Here is a 20,000-nt window from a genome sequence, read left to right on the forward strand (position 1 = left end):
GGGCGGATCCAAAAGACGCGCTATAGGCCGACATCTGTATGCAACTCGTCAGCTCTTCTGCTGATGAAAAAGGACATTCACAACATTGTCTTTGGAACTCAACACATGACTGCATAATTACAAATCACTAGGTCCGACCATGATGCTTTTTTGTGTAGATACACAAAATGTTTCAATGGCAAATGTTGATAAGGACGTTCAAATAATGAACTTATTGTTCGTTAGGCAACATTTATGTTTCTTCATGAGCCCCTAACATAATCCCACTATACCTGCCTCAACTTCACATGCCATAAATAAGAGACAATATTTCTATATTTCTATATTTGTAAACGTTATAGCCTACAGGATACGTCATCCATGCGTAGGCACAGAACGCCCATCTCTGAAATAACACTTCCGCGTGGGATGGTCTTGTGTTTCCTCTCGTATCTGGATTTCCACTTCCCTCCTCTGTCCTCGGTCTTGCCTCCTCTGGTTGCAATTACATGAATTAGATGTCCTCGTGCCGTCGACTGTGAGCGATTTTTACGGTAAACGAGGATCGAGGAAGGAAGGAAGGACCGATAAATCCCTACATGAGAGGCACCCTCTCTCTCTAGAAGATCCATCCCTTCCTCTTCCAGCTCTCTTTCAGCCAATTCACAATTCAATAAGTCAACCACTTCTCTCTCTCTCTCTCTCTCTCTCTCTCTTTCTAGAAGATCCACCCTTTCACTCTTCAAGCTTTCTTTCAGCAAATTCAGAATTCAATGCGACAACCACTTCCCCCTCTCTCTTTCTCACTCTAGAAGATCCACCCCTTCTTTTTCAAGCTCTCTTTCAGCAAATTCAGAATTCAATGTGTCAACCACTTCCTCACTCCCTCCCTCTCCCTCTCTCTCTAGAAGGGGGGGGGGGAGGCACACAGCTGGGGATAACACAAATCCTGGCGCATCCAGAATTGTAATCTCATTTCTATAATTGGCGCATTTGGAGATACGGCGAGAGCCTCCTAATCCGCTTTCCGAGCGCCACGCGAGCCGCAGATTCTTCTGATGGGTCCCCGCGCTTGTCGCTCAGACGACAGACACAGCGAGAGAGACGGAAAGAAAAGAGGGGAGACGACAAAAAAAAATAGGTGAAGGAAGAGCCACAAGCTCACACCTGAAGACACCCAAATCAGCAAGCATGAATAGGGTACTGATCTAACACTGCCATGATGGTCATTGGTCAGTAGATCATAGTGGTCCTTCCTTCTACAGAGAGACTCGATAGGCAGAGCGAGAACGTGGCCGGTTTAAACCACAGAGCCCAGCTCTCACAGGCTGGGTGAACGCTGCCTGAACTTCCGGTGAAATTTGGATTCCCACCTATCGCCTTTGCTCCCTGCCAGAACCTTTGGCTCCAATCAGAAACTAGCTTATCCAAAAGACACACCGGATCGTTGGTCTGATTGGTTGAAGGACTATCCAAACGTACAGAGTCATTTGAACAATGCCCATTGATCACGCCTCTTGTGCAATAGAAACAAAGCGCAGCCTCCCCAGACTAATGTTCAATCTTAAAAGAGAGCTTTAAAAGCAATTTCAATTCTGCACTCAACGAACAGAGGTGGCGCTCGTAAAAAACAACGCAAGTTGTGTTGTTTACAACACATTCATTTTAACACATCTCCTGTGTCCAGATTGGGACAAACAGAGTTGGTGTTGATTCCAACGCATTCGTTTTAAGAGTGTGGGATCCAGTTTAAAGGGTTCTCATGGGGATTCCTTCACTGTTCCACTTCCTAGCTATCTCAGGGCACAGCTCTGTGATGGCTCTCTCTTGCCCTGTCTCTGTGTGTGTGTGTGTGTGTGTGTGTGTGTGTGGGGGGGGGGGGGGGGGGGGGGGCTTTAAACTGGAATAAAACACTCTTGGCCCATGCGAGACTGCAACAACTTATTGAAAGAGGCTTTGATCGTGCAGCCTGGGGCCCGCTGATCTGGGAGCAGTTGGCACCCCCCCCCCGCCTCCTACCCCCTACCCCCCACTCTCTCCCAAGAGGGAGAAGCCCTCACTGTTCTGGGAACAGTTGGGACAGATCACCACGCCTGCCAGCCAGTCTGGGCCCTGCTCCCTGCTCCTCCTGCCTTGGAGGATAACCTCCCTGGTCTGGGAACAGTTGGAGCGGCCCACGTCTGCACCCTGGAGGGGCAGCCTAGATCATGGCCGCCTCTGATCTGAGGACAGGCAGAGCGTGAACGGGTCTCTGAGGGCCACGCTGTTCAGTGGCGAGAGCGCACAAGAGAGTGTGTGCAGGCGAGCAAGAGAGAGCGAGAGAGCGAGAGTGAGAGTGAGAGTGAGAGAGAGAGAGAGAAAGAGAGAGAGAGAGAGAGCAGGAGAGAGAGAGAAAGAGAGGAGAGAGCACGAGAGTGAGAGAGAGCGAGAGAGAGAGAGATAGAGAGAGGGTCTTCAGTCAGCACTACTGGCTCCAGTCCCAGCCTGTTCTGTAGGGGCCACCACACACAGGCCTGGCAGCCAGGTAAAGGCCTCTCTCTTTCTCTCCCCCCCCCCCCCTCTCTCTCTCTCTCTCTCTCCCTCCCTCTCTCCCATTCAGTTTGAAGTGGGCATTGAGGCTCAGGGGGAGCATGTTGATGGCTCCCTCTTTCTTTTCTTCCCCTTCACCACATGGAAATCAGGAGGAAGTGAGAGCACAAAGTAAAGGGAGAGAAGGAGGGGGGTTGAGGGTTCTCTTTCTCTCTTTTCATTCATCCCTCTCTCCCTGCACTGGATCTCAGGGAGCTGGGCTCACAAAGAGACACAGGTGGGGGTGTTGCATAGGCCACTGGGAGAAGGAAAAGCCATTTTGAACCTGATGGTGTGTGCATATGAGTATGCATGGTGCATGCAGTGTGTGTGCATGCAGTGTGTGTGTGTGTGTGTGTGTGTGTGTGTGTGTGTGTGCGTGTAGATGGATGCATACGTTTATTTGTGACCGTATACAGTGCATATTTATGTGAATGTGTATGTTAGCATGCATGTATGCGAGTGCGAGTGTGTGTGTGTGTGTGTCTGATTTTACGGTGAGTTGACGTGAATGCTGATGGGAGGAGGGAAGAGTGCTATTGTGTAGGGGAGAGAGTGAGAACACACTTCTATAAAGCGTAGAGCGCAGGAGTGGTCTTCTCTTTCTTCTCTAAACCTCATGACTCCCTCCTTTGTTTGCTCTCTCACAGATGTTGTTCTCCACTCCTTCTCCATGCGCTCTGCTCCTCTATCCTTCTGTTGATCACTCTCTCTCCTTCTCTCTCTCCCTCTCTCCCTCTGCCTGTCTTTCTCTCTTTCTTTCTCTCTGTTTCTCTCTTTCTTTCTTACTCACTCTCGCTCTCTTTGTTACTTTCTTTCTCTCTCTCTCTCTCTCTCTCTCTCTCTCTCTGATCACTTAACGTTACTCACAGTGCTGGGCGCATGCCTTAGTCTGGCTGCTGGACAAATCTCTCCTGTCAGCTGTAACGGGGGAGGTAAATATAATCATTCCCGTTTGCGGAGGAAATTATAACAATTGAGACTGACCTTTTCTCTTTCTCTCACTCTGCCTCTCAAGCAAAGGAGGGGGAGGAGGAGGAGGAGGAGGCAGAGAGGAAGGTTGGGGAGACAAAATGCCATATTTTCACTTAGTCTGTCTTCTGTGAGTACAGTGTGTGTGTGTGTGTGTGTGTGTGTATACATTGGGTGCCTGTGCAAATCAGACATGCAGACAGTATCTGTCTGTAGCTATTTGCTAGAATTGTTGGCTGGAATTAGCTTTAGGGTTTGCTCTCTCTCTCTGTGTGTGTGTGTGTGTGTGTGTGTGTGTGTGTACGATTGTGTATGTGTCATGTGAAACAGTGTGTGTCTGTGTGTGTGTGTGTGTGTGTGTGTGTGATTGTGTATATGTTTTTATGTTAAACAGTGTGTGTGTGTGTGTGTATGTGTGTGTGTGTCATTGTGTATATGTTATGTTAAACAGTGTGTGCGTGTTTGTGTGTCTACGATTGTGTAAATGTTGTTGTGTTAAACAGTGTGTGGAGAAATAAAAAAAGATCTTCACAGGGTGCAGCTGCATAGGTTCAGAGCCCTGTACAGTCCCTACTCGCATCACAGGACAAGTGACATGGAATGCACAGATAGCTGCTTTTTACACACACACACCAGGGGTAATGTGATGACACTACAGTCGTTCCTGATGTTCCCGTGTGTGTGTGTGTGTGTGTGTGTGTGTGTGTGTGTGTGTGTGTGTGTGTGTGTGTGTGTGTGTGTGTGTGTGAGTGTGTGTGTGTGTGTGTGTGTGTATACCTGGTTTGTGCTGGCGCTGGAGGGCAGAGGGTTAGACACCATGGGCCCAAAGATGTCAAGGTCGTCACTGATTGGAGCGCTGCCTCCTGCCCCTACAGCACTGGCTGCTGACCCCGCCGCTGGGGCATCTGAGAGAGAGAGAGAGAGAGAGAGAGAGAGAGAGAGAGAGAGAGAGAGAGATTATTGTTATTGCAACATTGTTCTGCTTATCTTATATATGTATTGAATTTGTATACATGCTTTGACAACACAAACACTCTTGTCATGTCAATAGAGATTATTTGAATTTGGGAATGTGTGAGAGAGAGCGAGAGATAGTACGGGGAGGAGGTACTGTATAACACAGTGGAAGAATTGGCTTCCAGAACCATTAATGGTCTCAGCGGCCACAGGAACTCAAGTTTGAGTCCAGCATGAGGTTAATTTCCAGAGCCCAGTCCCTACATCTCCCTACCACGCGTTCCAGGTAATCTCTTCACTACTACTAACAAAAGCTTAAAAAAACAACAAATATAACTTAATATGATGCTTTCTTTGACACAAAGCTAACATTTGACCCAATTAAAGAGTCAAATAGCAATAAGGACATGGGGGGGAAAAAAGAGCGTTTTTTCTTGAAAAATGAGCGTTGGCCATTCTTGAAGCCAGACACCAACAGGTCCAGTACACGACCTTGTGGCTGAAGTGGATAGAGATGCTGTCATCGTGAATGCATTCACTTTGGCCGACTCTCGCTGACAGACAAAAAAAATTTCTTGCAGGCAATGTCTGTTTGAAGAGCACACCATTGAAAAGAAGAAAAAGAAAAAAAGAAAAAAAAAGAAAAAGAAAAAGTGGAAATGGGTCTGAAACCATTATAAAAGAATTGAACGCACACCATTGCTCCAGTCACTGGAGGTCGACTAAACCTCCACGTCTATTTCCCAACTCAATCTTTCCACATTGCACTGGAAATGTGAGGACTGGTGACACAACAGCAGCACAAGCAAAGAGCCAGAGAGAAAATGAACGGGTGAATGGATGAATGGAACTAAATAGAGTAGGGATAGGACGACCTGGTCATTGAGAGTGAGGAGAGAGGAAGAGAGAGAGAGAGAGAGAGAGAGAGAGAGAGAGAGAGAGAGAGAGAGAGAGATTTTGAGATTTTAACTCATTCTTTATTGGTTTACAAAAACACTGAAAAATGCACACAATTAAGCTTTTGTATAGGATAAAAATGGTGTTATTAAAAGGATGGAGAGGGAAAAAAAGAGATAGAGCAGTCCCTACAGGAGGCTGTAGGAGTGGGGTTGGTGGTGGGAACTGACAGTGTGTGTGTGTGTGTGTGTGTGTGTGTGTGTGTGTGTGTCTGACTCAAAGGTTAGGGAGCTCAGCCTGCACGTCTCTCATCCGGCCCCTGGAGGGACCCCCCGGGGCCCCAGCGAGGCTCCAGCACTCATGCTGAATGTCACAGTTCAGCAGGGGCCATTGGCATGCACACACACACACACACACACACACACACACACCGACATACCGACACACACACACACACACACACACACACACACACAGCGCCCCACTGATAACGGAGGTAACAGTGACTACTACCCTACTCCCCACTGTTACAGCATTCACTTCAAGCTGCAGTGTGCCACGGTCAATGTCCTGAAAATGAGCCTGAGCTGAACAGAACAAAAACAAATGGCAGATCAAAATGCCTAGCGCCTTCTCTGTCAATAAGCAGTTACCCCAACTAATTTGTACGTCAAGTCAACGGGATTGGCAGGCCTAGAAATCAGTGTTGGTAAACACATGGTTGGCGGATAATGTGCAGTGGTGAACGTGAGGATGCATGAACTCGACTTAACTGCTAGTTGTCAGATTGCTGAATTTCACCAAATATCGTGAAAACTCAGTGGAATCGAAATGGCACGCTGCTTTTATCGTGACACCAGACTAAAAGATGATCAATTGTGGGTAATAAGACGGTGCTGTTAAAGAAATGGCCTTGTGTACACACACACACCCCCTTTCCCCCACCTCCCTCTGAGATGGGACACTGTAAACAGGTAACACGCATATACACACACACACAGACGCACACACACACACACACACACACACACACACACACACACACACACACAGACACACAGACACACACACACACACAGACACACAGACACACACCCCTGCTGCTGCCTGGCACTTCTCCACCTTATTGACTGAATACAAATGGAGGGGAAATCTAATAAAACTCAACAAATGCCTCTGCTGAGAGAAAGAAACGAGAGAGGGAGAGGGACAGAGAGAGAGAGAGAGAGGGAGTGAGATAGAGAAAGGAGAACGAGACAGAGAGAGGGAAGAGGGGAGGGTGGGAGAGAGAAAGAGGGAGAGGGGGTGGGAGAAAGGAGAGCAGGAGACCATGAGACAGAGAGAGAGACAGAGACGAAGAAAGAGGGGGGGATGACAAAGGCAGACACAAGACAGACAAGAAATGTCCAGGCGGTGTTTTTGTGGACATCAATATTAGAATATGCATCAGGGCACCATGAAGGGAGACACATCTATTAAGAGATGTCATCCCTCAACTGTCAACAACAAAGTGAGTGTGAGGTGGCAGTTATTAGAGTGGATGGGAGAGGGAGCGCTGGACCAGAAGAGTTAAGGAGACGGTAGTGAAGGCTTCAGATGTTGTTCCTATGGTAACACCTGTAAAAGATGCTCTTTACTGTGTGTTTCGTCTGTTTATTAAAGGATGGCTGGAGTTTGTCAGGAGGAGGCAGACCATGAGGAGTTTGTCTGGCTTTGGGGCAGATGCCAGGAAGATGCATGGTTCAATCCCAGGCCCTGTCACCTGAACCCCTCTATCCACACACACACACACACACACACACGCCACCCTCTCCCTCCTCTAACTAAATACCAATCTGTGGTCTCGCCACACTCCTTCCTTCCATTTCCTAGCCCACTCCGTCATAACACCCACCTGCCCTGAACTACCCATTACCAGCCACACATACACAGACACACACACACACAAAAACTACAGACATACAGCACACACAGAAACAGATACACACACCCATGCACAGTCACACACACACACACACACACACACACACGATCAGACACACACACGCACACCCACAGACACAGACACCCAATCAGACACACATCCACACCCAGAGAGACAAACATCATCCAAATATAGCTGCGGGGTTGGGAGTGTGTGAACTCTCATTTCCTGGAATAAGAGAGGGCCATTTGTCGCGGCGGTCATCCCTGGGCCCGATGCAGAGGTGGCGGTGGCGGTGGCAGCGGCGATCAATGAGGCCGTGATTAAAGAGCCAGCCCTGCCCTCGCCTGCCCACCCGCCCTACCCGCCCGCCCGCCGCACCCAGCACCACCACTGCCTCAGGGTAAGGTGAGACTTACAGGGGTGAAGAGAGAGAGAGAGAGAGAGAGAGAGAGAGAAAGAGAAAGAGAGAGAGAGAGAGAGAGAGAGAGAGAGAGGTGGGAAGGGAAGATAGAGGGAGAGAGACAGGGAGGGAGGTGGAAAGGAAGTAGAAATGGGGAATGAGGAGAGAGATGGAGAGATAGCAGCAGAGAAAATGAACAAAAGGAATGTAGTGAAGGAAGCAGTGAAGGAACGGAGGAGAGAGAGAAATGTGGGAGGCAAGGGGGATGACATGAAGAAAAGAGGAGAAGACAGGAGGACCGAGAGAAAGGAGAGAGAGAGAGACAGAAAGAGACAGGGATGGAGAGAGGAGAGGAGAGGAGAGGAGAGGAGAGGGCAGACAGAGGGTGAGGGAAAGACAAGGCCACACAACCAGGAGGAGATGGCTGACAGACAGAGTGTGAAAGGCAATGAAGGTGAGAAACGAGAAAAAAGACAATCCAAACAGCACACACACACACACACACACACACACACACACAGGACAGATTAAATCACCTGCCTCCACAGAGATTAAAAGAGCAACACACCAGTTGGTCAAATCTATACCTAATCTCCCATCCATTCCAAATCTGTGTGTGTGTGTGTGTGTGTGTGTGTGTGTGTGTGTGTGTGTGTGTGTGTGTGTACTCCTGTGCGTGACTAGACTCATCGAGTTCCCATCCAGTTTTGGAATTGATTGGGGAAAGGGAGCCTGACAATCCATTACGTAACTTGAGTGATTGCGTGTTTTTTTTTTTCTTTTTTCTTATTCGTTTCCACATTTCCCAAATTACGAGGGGAGGTGATCGTGAGGTGACCATCACCCCTGTGGCCGTGACGACCGCATCGCTCTGCACCACGTCATGGAGGGTTCGATGGCCACGACTCTGGTGTTGTGCCATGTGCCATCCCTTTCACTCGTTTGTCTCGCTTCTTTCCTCCTCTTCTGTACCCTCCAGTCCTCTCCTCTCTACTCTACACTTCTCTCCTTTCCTCCTCTCCTTTCCTTTTCACTCCTCTCCTCTCCTCTCCATCTCTCTCCATCTCTCCTTTCCTCTCCTCTCCCCTACTCTCCTCATCTCTCCTTTCCTCTCCTGGTCAGCAGCACGGGCGCTTTCAGACAGATCCACTTTCCTCCTCACCTCTCTGCCTTGGGCTCCATCTCTCCCCTAAGACTCCGGGGGGGGGCAAGGGCCAGCAAGAGAGAGGCCAGGACAGCTGGGAGAGAGAGGTGCTCACAGGCCAGGGGAGAGGGAGGGAGGGGGGAGGACTGGACTGGAGGGGGTGGAGGGCTGGTGCTGGTTGGTGCTGAATTATTCAGCATTACTCACCCAGGCCCAGCAGGTCGATGGAGGGCTCGGCGCTCTTCCTGGGGCTCGGCTTGGAGTCCGTCTGCACGTCCTCGCGCTTCTGCGGACACAGAGAAAACAACAGGCACGTTAGAGGGGCCGCTCAGTGGACGACGAGGGCAGTGTGAGAGTTGGGCGGGGAGGGTTAGATGTTGGACGGGCAGGTTGGAGTGTGTGTGGCTGATTGCGCTGATGGAGGTGGAAGGACTCCTGTCGGGCCACTCTGGAGCACAGAGACGAGCTAGGACAGCCGGGGACCAGAGGAGGCTCGCTAAAGGCCTGCAATCTGACAAGGCAGTCAATCAAACACAAACACACACACACACACACGTTCCCACACACACAGATGCCTCTTTACACACACACACACAGATACACACACACACACACACACACACAACAATGGTCCATACCCACACACACACAGCTCGCTCAGAGTCCATCTCTGGCTGTTTATTGAGCGGTGCACTGCTGCTGCTTCAAAGGCACTTTGGAGGCCGTGTGTGATTTGCCACGGCCCATCAGAGCTGATTGAGGCTGAGAGACAGAGGCCAAATCCCCACTGAAGCACCGCATCGATCAGCAGCCCGCAACACACACACACACACACACACACACACACACACACAGCAACCATCAAAGAAAGAGAAGGGGGAGAGAGATAAAGGGAGAGAGAGAAAGAGAGAGAGACCCTCTGTCTTTTTTTACACACACACATAAATTCAGTCGCTCTCTCTCACATACACACCCACAAGACCTTCAAGTTGCGTTGACATAAATGCACAGATACAAACGCATGAACACACACATTCAGCCAGGCGTCAGTGGTCCCATTGAGGGTGGCGTGACAAGACAGTTTTGTGGTCTGACCACGCTAACCTCTCTCTTCTGCTCTCTAGGGAGAGAGAGCAAAACAGAGAAAACAAACAAAGCAATCCGACTCAGCTGCCACCTGTGAGGGAGGATTTAGTGTGCGTGTGTGTGTGTGTGTGAGAGAGAGAGAGAAAGAAAGAAACATAGGGTGTGAAAGAAACATGGTATGAGAAAGAAAGTGTGTGTGTGTGTGTGTGTGCGTGAGTGTGCTTGTGTTTGCATTTGTGTGTGTGTGTGTGTGTGTGTGTGTGTGCTTGTGTGTGTGTGTGGCTGCAAGCCTGCGCGTGTGAAATCATGTGCATGTGTCAGATGCCTTATTAGCCAAATGAAAGAGAATAATAAAGCTGCTTTAGTCTGGCTGCGTCAGACCTCGTTCATGAGCTGATGCTCCTAAAATAAGCAGAGAACAGACGAGGGGGGCGGGAGACACTGGACTGAACTGAACCGACACACACACACACACACACACACACACACACACACACACACACACACACACACACACACACACACACACACACACACACACACACACACACACACACACACACACACACACACACACACACACACACACACACACACACACACGACAATGGTGAAATAAGAGGCCAGGAGTGAGAGAGAGAACAGAGGGATGAGATACGAGGGCAGGAGAGAGAGAGAACAGAGAAAGTGAGAGAGAGAACAGAGGGATGAACTGTGATGGAAAGAGTGAGAGAGAAAGGAGTGAGAGAACAGAGATGAAATATGAGATCAGGAGTGAGAGAGAGAAGAGAGGGATGCAATATGAGGGCAGGAGAGAGAGATAGAGAACAGAGGGATGAAATACGAGGGCAGGGGAGAGAGAGAGAGAGAAGAGAGGGATGATATGAGGGCAGGAGTGAAAGAGAGAGAACAGTACTTCATGACCCTCTCTCTGCCTCTAGTCCACCTGAAGCCGACTACAGATCCCTTCCCATCCATGGCCCAGCACCAGGGACAGAGGTCACTTTCACGAGCACTTACAACGCCAGCGCTCTTATCCTCTAGTAATAGCACTGAGGGATGTGCTCCTAATTCCTGCGCTGCGTTGTGGCTTGAAAGCTGTTCCTCGTTCTGTAAGTCGCTTTGGAATAAAATAGAAAACAGCGTGCGCTAAATGAATAAATGTAAAAATGCAAATGAGGTGTTGTTGACTCAGGCGTTCACCGCGCGCCACTCGTGTTCTAAAGGGCCCTTGCTGAGCGCCGATGCAGCTCGCGCCGATGCCCCGGCAATCTCCGCAAGCAGAGAGACGTCACCCGGGCCTTCCAAAATAGCACTGCGCAACACACACACACACACACACACACACACACAGTCTCTCACTCCCTCTCGACTGACTCCTCTGTTCCTCAGGTGCAGTCCAGTCCATTTGACCGCCTCCACAAACAGCCGGCGGTCTTAAAAGATGCATCACGGATACCGCGATGGACTCCAAAAGCTCTAATTACATCACCGGGGTATTGGAACAGCGCGCCTCTCACACTACTGAAGTACAAAGCGTACGTTCAAAAACACCATCTCAAGTGCAAAGCTTAACTTTTACTAGCTATTATGGGGAGTTCTGTTCACGACTATTCTAGAACATCACCAGCTGCTTTGTCTCATCCAGAGCCATATAGATACATGCATAGATATACGTATATATGTACTGAATGTCTATGGATACATGGTACATAAGGTCATAGATGCCAACTCGAGCACCATGGAGATAACAAGCGCACCCAACCCCACTGCGTTGGGCACAGGAGTGAAGCTCCCCAGGACCTTGATGGTAGAATTGGCTCTGGTCTCATCCAAGAGAAAAATCAAATCAGAAATCTCACAAAAAAAAATGCAAGTGATTTGTTTAAAAGTGCTACGCTCAGCTATGCAAGCAGAGTGCCATATTGGATTTTGTGGTTGTCCATCTGGTCCTTGACTTCAGGTCAAAAAGCCAACTCATTTCCCTGTTGTTCTCTACTTCTTTGGTGCAGTTTTTGAACACTTAAGCCCACCAAAGATTCCAGTTGCAGCGGTGTGAATTAGAAGTTTCCAACATTCCGCACCAGTTTAAGGGTTAAGAGGGAAAAAGGTATTCTGAACAGCACTGCTGGCTTTTGTTGTTTAAAAGCCCTTCGTGGCGATGGAGAACCTTCTTGAAGGTGGCCGATAAAACCTGGACACAGGAAGTAGAGTGAGAAAGAAAGCCTGGATGCATTTCGGTCAGCCATCTTTAAAGAACAAATAACAATAAAATCTTTATAAAGCTTTAGAAAGATTTCAGCATGTTCTGTTCTGTCTTGAAAGTGCCCCCCCCCCCCGCCCCCCCCCCCCTCTCTCTCTCTGGACCATAGCTGTTGAAAGGGCTCTATCAGTGCTATTGAACAGGATGTACGCAGTCTCGATCGTCCTTTGGCTTCCTGTATTTGTGATTGCTTTTAATGGCGCTCTATTCTGTTGCTGAAAGGGCTTGACTAGCGTGGGCCAGCCTTGACTGAGCTACGCTTGTACCGAGGAGGGCTTGCACTGGTGACCTTTTCATTGGTGTGTGGAGAGAGGGAGGGAGGGAGGGAGGGGGTGGGGTAGGGAGGGGCCTGTGGGGGCGCAGAGAGATGAATGCTGGGAATCAGGAGGAGCGAGTGTCATTCGGAGGGGACGCCGAGCGAGACGCCGGTGTCACACCTGCGATTGGGATCGGTAATCTCCAAATACGAGAGGGGATTCTCCAGCTGAATTATTTATGAATTTGAGGTTAGGGGCCTCTTTGTTCCTGCTGATAAAGACACAAACAAAAACACACACGCGTACACACACACACACACACACACACACAGGCGCATGCACAAAGCATATCTCTAAAGCCTTCATCAGTGGGGCTTTACTGCTGTCTGGACTGCAGAGATAAAAGGAAATATGGAAGGACATTCGATAAACATTTAACGGGTACGTGGGTGCATTGCAGATCAACACACACACACACACACACACACGCTCTCTCTCTCTCTCTCTCTCTACAGTGTTTTTCCCCTCATCAATCACGTAAGCTCAGCTCCTGATGCTCCAAATTCAGAGTCATCCATCAGTCCTCATGCTCTCTCCATCCATCTCTCCATCTAATCTCTCCCTCTTTTCCTCATCCCTCCTTCCTTAGCCCCTCTCTCCATCCTCTCGTCTCATACACCACAAGCATTGTACTCCTCCATCTATTGGCTTCTCTCTCTCTCCCCTTCTCTGATCCTCCCATCTTCTGTGTCCTTCTCCCTCTCCTCCACTTCTAAACCATATTTACCTTTGACTTGCTCCTTTTCCCTTCTCTCTCTCGCTCTCATTTTTCTCACTCCCCCTTTCTCTGCCGTGCGGAGGAGCTGTGAAATTGGCAGTGTTGCGCGGTTCATCTCCCGGGACTCTACCATCAAGGTCGCCCCTGATTCACCGGGCGCTTCCCTTTCATGTGCTGTGCCGCGCAGGTTCACACTTGGTGCAGAGGCGGTTCAGCGCAGTAGGGGCTTAACTCAGCTGGGAGCGCAGGACTACAGGCTACCAGGGGCCGACTTCACCAGAGGAGGACACGGAGACGCACGCTAGTCGGGAAATAATCAACTGAGAAGCTCTTATCTCAGAAGCTCAATCACCTCATGGCGCACACACACACACACACACACACGTACTGTACACACACTATTTTTCTACCTATTGGCTAGATCCACCTTTCTTATGCCGTATCTCAGATGACCATACATTAGCTGCATAAAGCTCTTCATTCATTCCAATGCACATCTCTCCCGCCCTCCCTCATGCTCTCTCCCCTGTCTGTCTTTCTCTCTCTCTCACACACACACACACAGAGAGAGGATAAAATGAGAGAAAAGCGGAATTCCGGTCCAGAAATAGCCAATTTCCCTGGTCTGGCCCAATCCCCATGGCCCTGAGAGATGGGGGAGGCAGCCAGATAATGGCCGCCTGTCAGCAGCACACTCGCTCAGGCTCCAGCTGGGGGCGGGAGTCTGGGGGAAGAACAGTGTGTGTGTGTGTGTGTGTGTGTGTGTGTGTGTGTGTGTGTGTGTGTGTGTGTGTGGGTGGACAATAAGAGGGGAGAGGTGCAAAAACATTTGTCGATCATCACAGGAGATGGATTGAATGGCTTCAATTTAGCCTGTGTGTGTGTGCTAGTGTGTATATACACACATACAAATATTCAGTATATACTGTATGTGTGATCATATGCAGAGTCAATGCTCATTAGTATGCTGGTACGTGAGTAATGATTGCTGGTCTGACAGAAGCAATGGTGCCTTAACTGGGCAGAGGAGCCACCACCATAGAGGCTAATGAACACGCCCACCACACCTAAGGACGGATCCCACAGAGGGCTTACCTCTCTGGGCAGGACTAGAGGAGACCAGGAGCCTCTTCCTGACCGCTAATGCAGCTACTGCTGTCGCTAACGCTTCAGCTAGCTGCTACTACATACAGCGGAGATGACCGCAATGGAACCGAAGAACAATACATAATCCTCTGAAGCGGAGACCAGCCTAACAGCAGCACAGTACAGCACAGTACAGCACAGCACAGCACGGCGGAAAGTCAGCCCCAGCTCCCCAGTGCTGGCATGAACCAATCAGCATGGAGCGGAACAAGAACACACTCCCAGACTTAATGTAACTGCTGGCAACAATATTAATCTCATCACACACACACACATCCACACACACCCACACCCACACGCTCCCCAGGCCCCCAGCAACACCCCCCCCACCCCACCCCACCCCAAACTCCACATACAGGGAGTTGTGGCTGACGCTAGCTAAACTGGCGGCCGTGTTATCACTGATTATGCTTATCATTAATTATGATTTATTACCATGCTTATCAGTGCCTGTAATTTATTATGCTTCACAGCAGACGGACAGGCTAGAGGGAGAGGGGGAACGAGTGAGAGAGAGAGAGTGTGTGAGAGAGAGATACCGCAACAGAGAAAGAAAGGGGAGAGAGAGACAGAGCGAGAGATATATATAGAGAGAGTGCGAGAGAGAGAGAGTGAGAGAGAGTGAGTGCGAGAGAGAGAGAGAGGTCTGGCAAAATGTGGTTATTCATGCATGAGTGTGATTGTGTACGAGTGTGGGAATGTAAGTAGTGTGTGTGTGTGTGTGTGTGTGCCCACACACAGAGGATGTGTCAGAGATTATTTAAGATCAATTCTGCCTGAATTATCTATTAATCCCAAGGGGCATCACCAGCCGGGGGTAATCTCAGCACTGGATGCTCTCTGTGCTAATGGAAACTGGAAGTGTGTCCGTGTGTGTGTCCGTGTGTGTCTCTCTCTGTGTGTGTGTGTCCGTGTGTGTCTCTCTCTCTGTGTGTGTGTCCGTGTGTGTCTCTCTCTCTGTGTGTGTGTGTGTGTGTGTGTGTGTGTGTGTGTGTGTGTGTGTGTGTGTGTTAGTGAGTGCGAGTGTGAGAGACAGACAAAGGGGGAAGAGAGGAAGAGAGGAAGAGAGAGAGAGTGAAGGTGAAAGAGCAGGATGGAGTGAAATGTCACAGGAGAGGAGGAGAGGAGAGTGGGCAGGAGTTTCCATAGATAGAGGAGCGTAAATAAGAGATGAGGAGGTGGCATGACGCGAGACCGGCGTCCCATTATTATTTCATTTCCCACCGCCGTCTCGCAACAAGCCTACACACACACACACACACACACACACACACACAGTAGAGTTAGCCACATAGTGGAGCATATCACAGTAATTGCCCAGCATATCACAGTAATTGCGTGTGCATGCGTGTGTGTGTGTGTGTGTGTGTGTGTGTGTGTGATGCATGCTGTGAGTAACATAAAATAATTCTGCCGCAAAAAAAAGAATATCTGTGAGAACACACAGGGTCATATAAGCTGACACTAGAATACTTTATGTTTTATTTATGTGTGTGTGTGTGTGGTGAAATATATGTATCTGTAAATGCAAATACTAAACATGGATGAATGCATTTGGAATCAGCATATTGGTGGGTGGGTGACAAATTATTCTCTACTGAACTTGTAACAAGCAGTCCTTTGTATAAGTGTGTGTGTGTGTGTGTGTGTGTGAGCACATGTGTTTGTGTGCATTGTGAGAGGACATTGTTTCCCTATCCACATGTTCTTCAAAGCGTGATTACGAGTGAAAGGAACGCAATAGACGCTTGCTTTGTCTTTACGTGCCATTCTGACTGTGTGTATTCATGAACGCACGCCTGTCTGTGTGTTGAGTAAGCTAAGCAACACAGAGACGTCTTTGTGTGTTACTCTACATACATACATACATACATACATACATGTGCGATCAAGCCTGAGAGACACAACAAAATGTCTGTGTGTGGGCAGAATCCTCACTATCATATGCAAAAACATTATTCAAATCAGAGAATGTGTGTGTGTGTGTGTGTGTGTGTAGGAGGGGGAGATGCTGGGGAGTTCCTAGTTTCCATGTGTGATTACAGCACCCAAGGCCAGAGGGTTGGGGGTGCCACCAGGTCATGATCGCAAATCTCGTATGCCATTTCGTTCGCCAGCCCAACTCCACTAATCGCTCCGTTCTGTGGTGACGCAGAAGCCCGACGCATGCCGCCGTTAGCGCAAATTGAAACAGACGAGCTGGCCGATCTCACTCAGGCGTGACACGGGGTGGCACAGGCGTGGCAGAGGTTGGCGAGGCAGTGCGCCTCGGTCGTGGTGCACTGCGTTGGTTCTTTAAATAGACTTCAGAGCCACACACACACACACACACACACACACACACACACAGAGCCTCCCGCCCCTCCCTGCGCAGCAGGGGATTGTGGGGTATTTCTGGCGCGAGGAGCGTACGTCGGCCTGTCATGAAGTGTCAGAGCGCGACGGCCCGGGAAGGGGCTTTGCAGACAGCTCGCTCGAGAAACTGGCCCCGTCCTTCAGTAATCTCTCCAAAACACCCACACACACATACAAACACACACACACACACACACACACACACACACACACACACACACACATATACACGCACGGCCGCACGCACCAAGCACTCTCGTTCTCTCTCGCACTCTCTCAGACAATCACATAAAGGGAAAGAGACAGAGACCTCTCACAAACACACACAGCAGGGAAGAACAATCACAGGCAGATGCAAAGACTAGGCACACAGACAAAACAGACACAGACACAAACACACGCAGACACACGCACACACACACACCTCTCTAAATCCACCCCTTCTCCCAGCTGCTTATTATCCATGAGAGTTTTGTTGGATGAGTTCTTCAGATGCCAGACTGGAGTTGTTTGTTACTCATAGTTGGTCCAAGTTCAGTCGCCATGCACAAACAGAGGCAAACCGAACAGGCAGAGGAGCAGTCTACCATGGACAGCTCCCTTTGCACAAACACTCCCAGGGCTTACAGAGAGGATTTAGTTTTGATATGTAATCATGTATTACTTTCAGATCTGAAATAGACTGGCCTGCATCTGAATTGCAGCACAGCGCCTGAGAACTTTAAGGCCTGCACACACAGAGAAATGGAATCAAACACCACATACAACTCAAAGCTGAATTCACACCCACACCCACACCCACACCCACACCCACACACCCACCCACACACACACCCACACACACACCCACACACACACCCACACACACACACACACACACACACACACACACACACACACACACACACACTTTACCTAGAAATGGCATCTCACAGGTAATCTCCCTGAAGCAGTGCTAGCTGCCACAAGTCAGCATCTTGTTTACATAGACGGGCTGTGCAATATTGTATTGCACATCACACACCATTCCTCTCCACCATAACAATTCTTCATATACTGACAATAGAGTTGCACAATGACTTCTTCGCATAGCGTTGTATGCAATTCATATGATTTTCCTAATACAATAAGGTGACCATGTGCATTTGTTATGAAACTGTGTTCATGGTTAATGCAGCTATTAGATGTATTACCGTATATGGTGTGTTCATTAAGCAATATGGTACAAGTGAGAGTGGCGATGGTAGCAGATATCACCATGGCGATGATGGCAGGATATAGGCAGGATGATGTATCATACATTGCCGCCACTCCTCCTCCTCAGCATTTTGAGCTCAGAGTTGTCTCAGCCATATGACCCAGTGCTAATGTATACAGCGCTGGGACCAGCTGTGCTGCTGATGCACATTTACTGCTGATGCTAAGACTAGCACTAGTGCACCTCTCACGCACGTACACAACTGATTCCAGATCAGTTAATGCATCTTGATTCTTGAAAAGCCCTCCCCCCCCCAATGAAGCAGGCTTTGCTCCTAGATCACTGGGGGAGACCGAGCCGAGCCAAGCCGAGCCGAGCTCAGCCCACTCCTGTCCAATCTGTCTGCCGCCAGAGCCCCGGCAGTCCATCTCATCAAGTCTTTTGGTCTCTAGGCATCGATCCGTCTCCATCGTGCCCTCTCCTTCCCCAAGCGTCCGTCTCAGTCCATCTCTGCTGTCGTCCTGCTGCCGTTTCTCTCCTGCCGCGAGGCTCATCCTGCTTGTCTGCTGTCTCCCAAACAGACATTCTACTCCTCTTCCTAAGATTTGTTTTTTTGGTTCTCTGGGAGGCAATCCCCTCCTACCACACACACACACACACACCCAAACACACACACACACACACACACACACACACACACACACACACAAACACACACACCTCTTTACCTCCAGTACCTAACCTCTGTCTCTCACACTTTCCTTCTGTTCCTCCTACTCTGTGTGTGTGTGTATGTGTGTGTGTGTTATGCCTTGCATGGTAATCCAAGCGCTTAAGAGTGCAGCTGCTCATAGGCCATAGGATGAGAGTGATTGCGATGGATCCGTGCAGCCCAGCCTCCGTGCCGTGGGTAGAGGTGCTCCCATCATATGGATGTGCACGTCACACTAACAGCCTCTGGGAGGGCCACTTAGTGATGCATATGCCATAAACACGACCTCGACAGAATTCAGCACGCCATTCTACTTAGTGATGCATATGCCATAAAACATGACCTCGGCAGAATTCACCACGCCATTTTACTTACAGTAGTGATGCATATGCCATAAACATGACCTAGACAGAATTCACCACCATGCCATTTTACTTAGTGATGGATATGCCATAAACACGACCTAAACAGAATTCACCATGCCATTTTACTTAGTGATGCATATGCCATAAACACGACCTAAACAGAATTCACCACGCCATTTTACTCAGTGATGCATATGCCATAAACATGACCTAAACAGAATTCACCACGCCATTTTACTTAGTGATGCATATATCATAAACATGACCTAGACCGAATTCACCACCACGCCATGTTACTTAGTGATGCATATGCCATAACCATGACCAAGACAGAATTCACCACCACGCCATTCTACTTAGTGATGCATATGCCATAAACACGACCTAGACAGAATTCACCACGCCATTTTACTTAAAGTAGTGATACGTATGCCATAAACACGACCTAAACAGAATTCACCACCACGCCATGTTACTTAGTGATGGATATGTCATAAACATGACCTAGACAGCATTCAGCACGCCATTCTACACAGCGCCATTTGCAGTGTGGGCATACTGAGGAGGGCGGCTCCCTTGTCGGACCAAATGCCTCCTGTCTGCCCCCTGAGGATGGTGAGAATGAGGAGAAGTACGCATGGGGCAGCACCTGGGAAAAGAGGCAACAGAAGCCATTGTGGCCAGCGTCTCGTGATTCTGCTGAGGAGGCGAAGGAGGGGGCTACTGAGGACACCTGTTGCTGGTAAAGGGCCTAACGGGTCAAATGCGCCACGCCACAAGCCATCATCACGCAACGCCACGCCCCACCGCGCCATAGCATTTATGTCGGCCACAGTCTTTATGAGGAAAGGTGTTCCTATGGCTGGGTAGCAGCAACATTGCATCATACTACAAGAGTCCTTGGGGAGAGGAAGAGATGCTGGTCTTTGCCAGAAACAAAACTAGACAGACAAACAGATGGACACAGATGGAAACACTCCCCCCCCCCCCACCTCT

At 49.2% G+C, this 20,000-nt stretch overlaps 1 protein-coding gene across 4 annotated transcripts in view; it reads right to left on the bottom strand.

The window, feature by feature from the left end:
* The window catches only part of smap1 (small ArfGAP 1), a 105,380-nt gene that overhangs the window by 21,182 nt on the left and 64,198 nt on the right, over window positions 1–20,000 (bottom strand). For all 4 annotated transcript variants that reach the window (XM_062519247.1, XM_062519250.1, XM_062519249.1 and 1 more), the window contains 2 exons: window positions 9,052–9,130; window positions 4,297–4,424 (listed from right to left, as the gene is read on the bottom strand). In XM_062519247.1, coding sequence (XP_062375231.1) covers window positions 4,297–4,424; window positions 9,052–9,130 — 207 coding nt within the window. The remainder of the gene's footprint in view (window positions 1–4,296; window positions 4,425–9,051; window positions 9,131–20,000) is intronic.

This window comes from Sardina pilchardus, chromosome 18 (assembly GCF_963854185.1).
Source record: "Sardina pilchardus chromosome 18, fSarPil1.1, whole genome shotgun sequence".
Taxonomy (NCBI): Eukaryota; Metazoa; Chordata; class Actinopteri; order Clupeiformes; family Clupeidae; genus Sardina; species Sardina pilchardus.